This window comes from Condylostylus longicornis, unplaced genomic scaffold, assembly GCF_029603195.1.
Source record: "Condylostylus longicornis isolate FDR11 unplaced genomic scaffold, ASM2960319v2 ptg000004l, whole genome shotgun sequence".
NCBI classification, from domain to species: Eukaryota; Metazoa; Arthropoda; class Insecta; order Diptera; family Dolichopodidae; genus Condylostylus; species Condylostylus longicornis.
Window position 1 is genome coordinate 679600 of NW_026577973.1, and position 12550 is coordinate 692149.

Genomic DNA, 12550 nt, shown 5'->3' on the forward strand with positions numbered 1-12550 from the left:
AAACTCGAAACTGTATACATGGCACTAACAATTGAAAATTATTATGGGTATATGGTCAACGTTGTTGCTCTCACATATGCGTTTTGTTGTCGTTCACTTACTAATTACTGTTTCAAGATTGACCTCAGATTATGGCGTCAATTATTACGTATTTTTAAGGGAAAATCATTCACGAGTTTAAACCTTACAAGGAATATAGTCGAAAAATATATTTTTATCAAAAATAACGAATAGGTCTTTCATTCATATATTTTCAAACAAAATATCATTACACATATATATTGTGTTTTAAAGATCTCTTATAATAGCCAGTATTACAAAATTTTTTAATGAACAAAATTAAATGAACAAAAATTGATACACCACAATATGCGTTCATAATCAAAAGATTTGCAACGCCTTCATTACTGTGAAATTTTTAGGTTTAATACTGACAATTCCTACATGTAATAATTATTATTTTCTTCAAAAATCTAATACAGAGTTAGTTATATGAATGGGCATGTTGGTTAGAATTTTTCAAAAATATTAAATGTTCTAAAAACAATTTAGCATTTAAATTTATGAAAACTTAAAACATATCTAAAATCATTCACAAGACTTTTTAGATTAAAATTTTTTTCTTCTATATAGCTTACGCAAAAAGTAATTTGAAATCGGAGAAATCGAAGGTTTCTCTACAAATCAAGCATCAATTTTTCATTATTCAGTAAGAAATTTATTACTAAGTTAAAATTTTTCTTTTGTATATTATAAAACTCTAAAATTATGTAGGTATAACCAAAAGATATGTGTATGTATGCAATATTCAATATGGCAATATTTGTATAAATGATTTTCATCAATTAAATTCTAAAAAATTTTTCAATTTACTTTTTCCATTATTGGAAAAAAAAACCTTAGAATTTGAGAAACCATAAAATTTTTGACCATTATTTTTTTATTTAAATTTTCTATTATTTATTCTTCACAATAATTTGACTGGACAATGTAACAATTACAATGACAATACAATTGAATATATTTCAATATGTTCATATAATATACATATACTTCTTCTATTACCCAGGAAACTTAAAATATTATATTAGCTACATTGATAAAAAAAAATATCCTTTATGAATAGCTCATAGCATTTAATATTTTGTAAGCTATGAGCTTCTCATAAAGGTTAAGCGGAGGGAAGGGTTTGAGAATATTTTGTGTAACTATCACGGATTCTATGAGAAATAAAAATTCTTAATATAAAAATTCATTAATAAATCTACGAAAATTTTTAAAGGACCTTTGAATAAACATTTATTTAAGATTGTACTTTCCTACCTAAGTATACGAGTAACCTGTGTATAACAAAATGTAATGAAAAAACTTTTTAAAGGTTTTTTAATTGATTAAAAAGTTTTATTTTAGTGCTCTAATACGAGTAAGAGGGCGTAATTTCTATATCGTTTATACACACTTTCACTATTATAAAGAAATCCTTAGCTTTTAAATATTTGCTTTAAGAATAATTTTGTTTGCTATAAACCTGTGTACGAGTATCTATATCCGTACCTACATGCGAGATTGTTAAAAATTTGAAAAATAAATTTTCTAAGAAAATTAAGAGAACTATCTAAATTTGTTCAAAATATTAAAAATATTGATTGGATTTTCTCCATTTTTCAAAAACGAATTTTGAAATAAAAACAAAAATAACAAAAATAAATAAATACAATGCACTTGTTTTATAAGTAGCGATAATTAGCTTGTCTTACAATAAGAAATTGATCCAATTAAAAGTTGATTTGAAAAAATTATTTTTTTTTATATAAAACTATTTCTTTTCACATTAATGAAATTCAGGTAATTGATAAAATCAGTTTTTAACAAGTCTTTGAGACTTTTTATAGCAAAACTTATTTAGAAACCTATATAGAAGGTGTACATCACAAACTCTGGCATAAAAATTTTTTTGGGCTCATAGCCTTAGTAAAATAATTCTTGTATATTTTATGCCACACTGTTAAATTTATTTTTGTGAAATAAATATTTGCTTTTTCTTTAATTTTTTATTTTGTGTTGTAAATTGTAACATTCCGGCCATAGGCTCATTCTTTCCATAATCCATCACATTATCATGAATTTCAATTAGTTCAAACGTTTTGAAGTTTCCGGAATTATTTCTGAACAAGATTTGCTGAAATAACAAGTAAGAAATCACGATATAGCAAAGAAACTATGATAGATCAAGAGAAAAACATATACACTTTAACAACTATATTAACGTAACTATAAAATGCACTAACATTTGTTTGAAAGTAATATTACCTCCACTTTCTTATAAGATTTGGAGATGCTTGTTAGAATTAACAGCGCATTAATAACAACTTCCATAAAAGATTGTTTCTGTAGTAAAACTAAAACTTTTAATTAATTTAAAAAATAATTATCACAATAAAATTCACTCTTGTAAAACTATTAATTATCATTATAAATTTTACTTTTTAATTTTTTCTACTTTTCACGTTTCTTAACCTATAACTGTTTTCTTTAAATAATTTTTATTTGTACTGTTTTAAGTTTGAAATCTATGTTAGGACTCGTGTCTTCAACTTAAACGAAGTTTTTCAAAAATAATGATAAAAAACTTTTTTGCTGAATAAATAAGGACATATTCGTTTATAGTGAAAGTAAAGTAGTTGAACAAACAAAAATAGTAAAAGTAAAATAAATCTGATGTGATTAGACCATCACCGACCGCAATTTTTCTATTTTAGCAAAAGGTTATAGAAGATTGTAAAAATACTTGTTAAACTCTTCTTTTTAATATAAGGACGCTGGCAAGCTTTTGATCAACTGACCTAAAAAATGCGAAAGTTGGCTCTTAATTGAGTTTCGCTTTATGCCATCCGAATTCGCCAGTTAGTTTCGGTAACAACCAGAATACAAATATTAAATTTGAAGAAATTCCATCCATTCGTTACGTAGATATGGTAAAAAGTATAAATTCGGTCCCTTGTTCGGTTTTTAACCCTTGATCTTTCCAAAAAATTTATAGGTTCATTGTTTATTTTAAATTATACTAAAATTTAATATTGAATTTTTCCAATTTCTTGAAATTAAATATTTAAATTTAAAATTGCAAGCAAAAATGTAAGATCAGCCCAGAAAAAAGTCCAGTTCCAGAGGCCTGATATATCCCAAAAGTTGATCAATCTCTGACATAGCGAAAATAAGCTCACATATGAAATTCGGTTCAGCCGAACTTAAGATACACGCGTCCACACAAAGCCCGACAAACAGACAGACAGACAGACAGACAGACAGACATACAGACAGATCAACAGACCGACAGATCGACTTCCTGCTAAAAACAGTTTATTTACATTTCCTTTTTATATAGAAGTGTTCCCACCGAAAACTCGACATCCGAAATTAGTATGCATTCCGGTCGGCATATTAATTCAAATAAAATTGGGTAAATAAAAATTTCATATCTATTCGATAAAAACTAAATGGAAAAATATGTCCAGATATACAATATAGTAATATATCGATATACAATATGTATACTATAATGTATAAGATATACTGATACCAAGCTTTTTGAAATTATATGAGATGCAATTTAAAAATTTAATAAATTAAATGTTGTTGCGTAAAAAACCAATCAATAATTAGCACTTTTAATTTTATGTAAACTCAGCTATTTAAGAACTACATAATATCAAATTATTATTGAGCATAAAATAACAAGCTCGTGAAGAATCTTTGCAAACAATATTAAAACTATATGCCTTACGAGGGTATTATGAGGTTGCATTTCCGAATAGAATTTCGATTTTTTGGAATAAATGGTAATAAAATATACCATTTAATTTAAATTATTGGTAAAAACTTAATCTTCTTATTAAATGATAAGAGTAAGAATAAAATTTTCTATATTGGTTACATAGGAAACGAATTGATTGCATAACGAAATGCATAGAGAAATTGTTGTTGAATTTTGAGTAATAAATCGAATATTAAAAAAAAATTATTATAATATAACGCTTTTTTAATATAACGAATGTAATTTTGATATTTTTCATAATAGCGCGATTTGTCAGTAATTGTTTAATTATTGTTAACTGAATTAAATTAATATTAACTGAATATTTTGTATCTTTTAATGTGGTAAGAATTTATAACAAACTCTTTAATAATAAAATAGGTGACAATCCCATAAACTCTTTAAATTTCACAAAGTCTGTTTATACCTTATTTTCCCTTATTAAATAGATTATTCATTAGAAAGAAAAAACAAAATGAGTTCATGAAAAAATTTCAATACTTGCCCGAATTTTATCATGTATAATATCCTAATAATATGTTGAGCACTAACGAAACCCCTATATATAACAAATTGTATTATATTCTTTTATTTTTAGGCTATACATAAATCACGTTAATATTTTAAAAACAGACTTCAAATGCTATTTGTTTTCTGATTTTATATTACCATGGCCATGAATCTATCTGTAAGGATTAATAAAATGTATATTACTAAATAGAAAAGGTAAATGGAAATTTTTTGTTTTTTTTTTAGAAATTAAGATGTTTATTAAGTAGGTTGTCCTTTTATACAAATTTCATATATGTATGTAATAAATGCGTATAGTCTAGTAATTTTATTACAAAATGTTTTTTGTAGGTACCTCTATTATTGAAGCGAAATAATTCATGTATGTATAGAGTATTCTTTTTGAAGCACTACCTACAAGGAGACACACAGTTTATATTCAATATCCTGTAAATAAAATACTTACCTATACATGTACAACGTATCAACAATGAATATAATTTTAGCACGTCTTAACTATGAATGATGAGAATTTCCACTGATATTGTTTTTCAATTGTATTTTTTATATGATTTACAACACACATACATACATATATATAAGTTAAATTTTTTGTTTTAATAATTTTATGAGCGAAATTTTTTGAAAAGCTACTGTATAATTGTAAATGATTCTTACCGTTTTTTGATTCCAATAATCGACTTATGCACAAATAAATAATAGACTTTTATATTATATTCCACTGAAACATTCACATAAAAATATTTTATGATTATACATAGTATGTATAAGTCAGTGTTCAAATAAAAAGCAAAATGCAATTGAACATCGACTGCCAAACTAACTGTAAAAACTTTTTAGTTTTAGAATTTAAAAAAGAGGATTTGACAATTTGTTTTTTAAATTGGTAGTAAAATTAAATGTGGGAAAAAAGGAGGTTTTCCTTTTGGTTCACTGTATGTTTCAACTCTTAACGTAACTGTGTACTATCATGCCCACATACCAACTCTAGTTTTAAGCTAAATCATCAGTAATTTTTCATCTTTTCATAAACATTAAAGATTTTATTTTCAAAATAGAAATATCAACAAAATAATTTTAGATATTCTTTTCAAATAGTTTTCAAATAGTTTATATTATTTATTAGTTAATTTTTATTAATTTAAATTTGATAAACAATTTAACTTAATGGAAATTTCTATAAACAAGTTTTACACAAAAAATTTTTTTAATTTTCAAATTAACTTCACAATTTCAAGATCAGAATACCATAGTTAGTTCAATACTCGAAATTTTCATAATAATCCATAAAACGACAGCAGCGCACCACAATCTTACACAACCTTAAGTTTACAGATCATGAAATCGAGCCTCGAAATATTTTTGAATAGAAATAAATGCATCTTTAGGTATAGTTTTAGCATTATACTCGTATTTGGCATAAAAGAATGATTTTAGTTATCTGTAAAAAGAAGAGATATGAATTTTTGGATCATTCTGGATATGGACATCGTAAATACATCTTGCAAATTCAGAGGTATTTTTAAGTTTAAAAAAAATATACTCAATATAAAATTGTTCTTCTTTTGGAATTGTAAATTTTTGATTTAACGTTATAACTACAATTAATGGTCTTTTTTATAACATATGTAGTAGTAATCCGCTTAGCTGACCTTCAATTAACGAAAAAGAAGTATAATATCATGAATAATTCTATATTTCCCGGGTTGAAGAAAAAAATTTGTGGTTTAGTAAATTATGAGTCTGTCAATTTCTTAATTATAGTTTAATTTTGCAAAAAACCATTTCCGATTACAGACGTGTCTAAATCAATAATGTCCACTTCAGGATTCCTAAACATTAAATTTACATTAATGACAAACTGAATTATTATCGAAAAGTTAGCATATATCATATGTAAATTTAAATAAATTATTAACTACAAAATTATTTAAAAAATTAGTTTAATTTATGAAAAAAAATTTCAACTTTACAAAATACCATAAAAATATTTTTGTATACATACATATAAAACAACAATAATAAACATTACTACTTAATATCTTTTTTATTTAACCATGCAAAAACGCTTTGCTCATTTTCTTTTAACCATTTTATATTGATTTCTACATTTGCGATAGCTTGTTTTCTTGCTGAAGCTCCAGCACCAGCTTCAGGATATTCTTCAAAGAATGCTTTCATTTCTTTTAATTTAACTTGAGTGGCAAAACGAGAAGTTATTCCTGGTATCATGTTCCCCAAATAGCGTTCATTTAAACCAAAACGATCCACAAAATTTTCCCAATTTTCTCGTACATAATCCCATACAAGACTTTCTCCAATCGGATTTGACGAAATTATTTGTAAGCATGTAAAATAATCTTGACGTCGAACATTTTTCTCGTCCCACGCCAAGGCAATAAATCTAAAATTTATCAAAATATTTACAATATACATATATACTCTGAATCAAATTAATTTCTTAAAAATTATTTACTTGTTAAGAATCACTGTGTCTTCAATTGCGGCTAAACTAGTCATTAATCTAGATTTTTCACTAGCATCCGTTTCTGATAAATATTTTTCCCAAACTTTCTCCCAATTTTCTTCATTACCGGCTTGTTTCATGCCATACTTATAAACAATATTTGTTATATCTGGTTTAATTTTATTACCTTCCAACCAACTCAAGAATTTCTTTTCTGCTTCTTTGAGACATTTTTCATAACCAAAATAGCATGCGAAATCGAGTATTTTAATACGAAGTAAACTAAATATAAAAATTAGATATTTATTTCACAACATAGATAATATAGTAATACAAATTAAAACCAAATTTACTTTTGTAAATGATTCTCATCCTGTTCCCAACCAACTTGCTCATATATCGTTTTTATTAAATTTCTTGAATACTTAACGAATTTATCATTGGAAGGTGTAAATTTCAAAATGTCTCGCATTTTGCGAAGCTGGTTTGCTGCTACAGACCAAGGCACATATTCGGTTTCTTTTTCCAAATATGTTGTTAAATTCAATGAAATCCCATAATCTAACTGAGTTGCATCAGAAAGTGCAAATGCATCATTTAAGAGATGCGCTCTATCTGACACTGAGAAAGCCTATATATTTATTATTAATGATAATGAATATATAAAATATTTTAATTATTCTGAAAATATTTACATCCATTTTTGACAATAAGGCATCCGTTAATTCCTTCCATATTTCTGCGTTATAATTAACACGATAATAGCCTACTTGATTTTTATTAAGTTTGATCCATTTTGCCGGTTTTTTAAGTGTAAGTGAAACTAAAACCAAACACAAAATATTAAAATCAAAATTTTTCATTTCTGGATGTTATTTATATGTACACCACACCTTCAGCATCTTCATATTTGAACCATTTTCTTTCCACGCTTTGATTTTCACTAGTAAAGTATGTTATAGGAATTTCCCACCTATAACTATAATAAAATAAGATAAGCAATTTCAGCATTTTTGCAGCTACAAACCATTAATACTTACTTGTAAGGGGACTCTTCCACTTCCTTATTTTCATCTTCAGGATTAGCGAAAAACCTTTTTTGCTTCAATTTGTATTCAGTCTCACTAAGTTTTTCAACATTAACCACTGGCAGACCCATTTGTACAGTCCATGTTTGCATAATGTTTCTAAAACAAGTTCATTAAAATATATTCCAAGAAATGAAACTTATCGCATCTTACTCAACATCAAATTCAAAACCAACAGATGCAATTTCTGCTAACAAATCTTTCGTTTCAGCATTATTGTATTTGAATTTTTCTAAGTATCTGTTGACAGCTTTTTGGAACTGAGCTTCTCCAACAAATTCTTCTAACATACGAATAACTGCCGAACCTTTTTGATAAGTAATTTTATCAAATAACTCCGTAATCTGATCAGGATTTTCCACTATTTGAACAATAGGATGTGATGCTAATGTAGCGTCTAAAGTTAATACGTCATGAAAACCATCAATTAAAAATTGATCCAACTGTAATAAAATACTATATCGCTCAAATTATTAAATAGAAAAATCACATTTATACCATTTTCCAACTAGGTTCTGCACGATCTAACCCTTTATACTGGATATAGCTGGCAAATCCTTCGTTTAGCCATAAATCGTTCCACCATTTCATTGTTACTTGAAAAGAAATTATTTGTTTATTTGCATACACACATGTTATATTTAGTAAATGCATAAGGCAAACACATTTTTATATACCTAAATTTCCAAACCACATATGAGCTAGCTCATGTGCAACAACACTTCCAATACGTTGTTTGTTTACTGTCGAACTAGTTTCAGAATCGAAAAGTAATGCCGTTTCACGAAATGTTACCAAGCCCCAATGCTCCATCGCACCAGACACAAAATCTGGTATAGCTGCCATATCTATATAAAATAAAAATCTTAACTAGATATATGTAGGTATAAAAAAATCCGAACTATAAAAGAAATATAATAATTAATATAATTATATACATGATGTATGTATGTATTCTTTTTTTTTGGAAAATAAGATAAATCTTATTTACACTTTATAACACATCCTTTCTAAAATAAAAAAACTACATTTTATTTTTGAGTATGTACTACATTTTATCCATAAAACACAATTAATTTTAAGTGTTACAGAACACTGTAACCTTAAAATTAATTTTAGTAATAGTTGAATTTATTTTTAACTTTTCGCGAAGAAATTTAAATACAAAACAGCTTTACGTATTTATTTATTATGTATTTAAATAGATAAGTAATTATTTTATCTAATAATCTATACTTGAAAAAATAAATTAAAACCAGCTTACCTAATTTTGGCAATGGATATGGGATTTGAAAGTATTCTATATAATATTCCGTTATAGTTTTTCCAGTTTGAAGAGCATGTTCAACCTTATCTAATTGGGCTGGGGTTGCAAATACTTGCAAACTAAAATTTTTACCAATTCCTTTTGTGTCTACCGAAATATTTTTGGCAACAAAGTCTGAAACTATGAAACACGCAAGGTACGTACTCATTTTAACGCTTTCATTAAAAACTGTTCTTGTAAGATCACCATCAGGTATCTCTTCCTAAAATTTATCAAATTTTAAAAATTGTATTCTTCAAAAAATTGAGAATCTTTGTGGATATTTAACAAAATTGTGCTTGTACTTACTTTTATATCCATATTTGATAAAGCATTGTAATTATCCTTAGTTGGACGAACCAATGTCACAGAAAAATTCGCTTTCATATCTGGTTCATCGAAACATGGAAATGCTTGTCTAGCATATGTTGGTTCGAATTTTGATGTTGCAATTAATCTGTGTCAAAATTAAAAAAAAAAACATTTGATTTAATAACTAAGTTAAACTGATGTTGTATTTCATTAATAAAATAAAAATTAAGAAATTTAACTCTCTACCTAGTTTCATTTTGATTGGGATCAAAATAAGAACTTTGGTAAAAACCAACAATTCGATTGGCCAAACTTCCAGTAAAATTTAAACTAATCCAGTATTCCCCAACAAATAAATCCTCTTTAAATTCCATTACCCAATATTCGAATGGCTCATATATGAAACTATTGATGGGAAATATTGGTGATGTTGGAATACCATCGTTATCAATTCTAATTATTTTTGTATCCGTAATATTTAATAATTTTGAATGTACTGGTATAAAATTAATAGGTTTCGAAATATTTACTTCTATTGTTACCGAGCCCGAAAATGTTTTTTCTTTTAAATTCGGATGCAAATATAAATCATATCGTTTTGGTTTTATTTCACGAGGTAATCGAAATTTTAATTTATTTATTATTTTCGACATTTTCAATTTAAATAAATTTGAATCTTCACTAAACGAATCAATATCGAATGAATTTTTATCAGCTGTTTCTGACATTTCAGAAGCATTTGTTGTACTATTGCTGCTTTGAGTAGAACTTCCACCACTTGTTGCTGTAGCTGATGTTTTACTTTTGATATTTTGAATATCCTCTTGTGTTACTTTGAAAATTATTTTAGGTTTTAATTTAATCACATGTTCATCATTATCATTTTGATTATTTCTATTTGTACTTATCACAGTATTATTCTTATCCAAATATAAATTATATGAAATATTATCACTATTTAAAGAATTATTGGCTAAACTTTTTCCAATTAAAATGATTGCTGAGAGCAGTATACCACAAAGTATTAACAAAACTATACAGAATCCACATAATGTTCGCTCTAAATTTGTAAAGCTTTTTGTAGTGCAACAACCACGGCGAATTCGTTGTTCATCTGGTGCTGTTGATAAACTTGAACGCGGTCTTACTAGTAAAGCTTTCGGTTGATTTGGTGGATACATTGGCCGCGATTTTAATAATACGTGTTGATGTCTGGCTAGTATTTTGAAGCGGTTTGTAGAATTTGTAGTTTTAAAATAAAAAAAAAATTTGCCAACAATCGTATTTTTTTATCGTTATTTGCATTTCTGTTTTTACTTTAAAATATTTATAGTTTATACACACATAAATAATGTTGTTTAGAATGTGCTGTGTAATATTATAAAAAATTAAAAACTAAAATCCTAGACGAAACAAATTAAAAGCTGAAATATACACATAATAATATTGTTTTAGCTAAATATGTAAATTGCTATAATTTTTGAAAAAAATTTCAAACTGTTTTACCCCAGTTTCCTTTTAATCATATGCAACTTAGATAAAATTAAACACAGTCGATTTCCTAATGATTTTATCTAGTAATTTTAAATAAAAATATTAAAATCAAATGCTTTTATTAACTCTGTTCTTTTAAAGGTGTTTTTTTACTGGAAGGACCTATTTTACAAGAATTTAATAATTTTTTTATACATTTAGAGAGATTTATTTTGAGCTTTAAAGGGGACAAAAAATTATTTGTTCTTTTTTATCTTAATGGAAATTTCTTCATGCAACTGCAGAACAGATGGATGACGTAATCAAAGGAACGAGTTAAAGGCAGAAAAATTATTCATTAAAAAAAATTTTTCTCCTCGAACTGGACTCGAACCAGTGACCTACCGCTTTCTAGGCGGACGCTCTACCAACAGAGCTACAGAGGCATGAAGAAAATACCAGTTCGAGGAGAAAAATTTTTCTGCCTTTAACTCGTTCCTTTGATTACGTCATCCATCTGTTCTGCATTTGCATGAAGAAATTTCCATTAAGATAAATTAGTAGTGTAATAGGCACATTCTTATTGATTCCGCAACTATGATGTTGTATTAGTAAAATTCATAATATAATTAGTGGAATAGGCACTATCCTATAAATATATATGTTCTTGTTATTGTGTGTTTCAGTGGATTGTATGTAGCAATCAATGTAAACAAAAAACAAATACTTAGTAATCATGTGAATTACAGTATAAAGCAATGTAGAGAACATTTCGTCGGCAATTTCTTCATGCCTCTGTAGCTCAGTTGGTAGAGCGTCCGCCTAGAAAGCGGTAGGCCACTAGTTCGAGTCCAGTTCGAGTCCAGTTCGAGGAGAAAAATTTTTTGTAATGAATAATTTTTCTGTTGCATGAAGAAATTTCCATTAAGATAAATTAGTAGTGTAATAGGCACATTCTTATTGATTCCGCAACTATGATGTTGTATTAGTAAAATTCATAATATATTTGTTCTTCTTATTATTATTTTCAAGGAGGAAATTAAAAGAATTATTTTTAGGATGAAGAAAACGAATGTTAAAACAAATGTCTACGATTTTTTTTAGCTTTCTTTTTAATATAATTTTTCTTCTTTTAGTACAGTTTTTCAATAAAATTGTTAATTTATTTGTTCGTTGGCAGCCCTGTTTAAAATTTTTCCTCAGAAGGAACTGCTATAAAAATGCTAACTTAATTAAAGGAAAATGAGTGAGATTTTTGAGCAAAAATCTTATTCTCAAAATAATTTTTTTACCGGTAATCGATTTTATTGATCTGAATTTTAAAATTTGTATTGGAATGGGATATATACTTATGTACCTACATAATTAAAATATTTATCAATATACATACATACATATGTACATACATAATACTTAAACTATACTCAAAAATAAATATGATGCAACTCTTCTTTAAATCTTCTAAAAGCACAGCTGCATCATATCAATTTTGAGTGTAGTCACATATACAAGAATGTATAACATATTATTCATGTACAAGAATATGTGCATATTTGTGA

General features: G+C 26.5%; 1 protein-coding gene across 1 annotated transcript; it reads right to left on the reverse strand.

Annotated features, from left to right (window-relative positions):
* Positions 1-6346: 6346 nt before the first annotated feature.
* Positions 6347-10886, reverse strand: LOC129609283 (aminopeptidase A-like). The gene is made up of 12 exons (XM_055521217.1): positions 9765-10886; positions 9516-9663; positions 9165-9429; positions 8578-8748; positions 8399-8496; positions 8054-8343; positions 7853-7999; positions 7706-7791; positions 7508-7635; positions 7166-7443; positions 6822-7094; positions 6347-6749 (listed from the first exon to the last, which is right to left on the reverse strand). Exons 1-12 carry the CDS (start codon positions 10697-10699, stop codon positions 6377-6379), a joined length of 3192 nt encoding a protein of 1063 aa, XP_055377192.1. The 5' UTR covers positions 10700-10886; the 3' UTR covers positions 6347-6376.
* Between the last annotated feature and the right edge of the window lie 1664 nt (positions 10887-12550).

Excerpts from the sequence above, each read along its gene's own strand:
- LOC129609283 (XM_055521217.1), bottom strand. The coding sequence starts at position 10,699 with ATGTATCCACCAAATCAACCGAAAGCTTTACTAGTAAGACCGCGTTCA. Across the intron at positions 8,497-8,577 it reads TATGTGGTTTGGAAATTTAG|TAACAATGAAATGGTGGAAC; the intron begins GTATATAAAAAT and ends TTTCTTTTCAAG. Across the intron at positions 6,750-6,821 it reads GACACAGTGATTCTTAACAA|ATTTATTGCCTTGGCGTGGG; the intron begins GTAAATAATTTT and ends GATAAATTTTAG.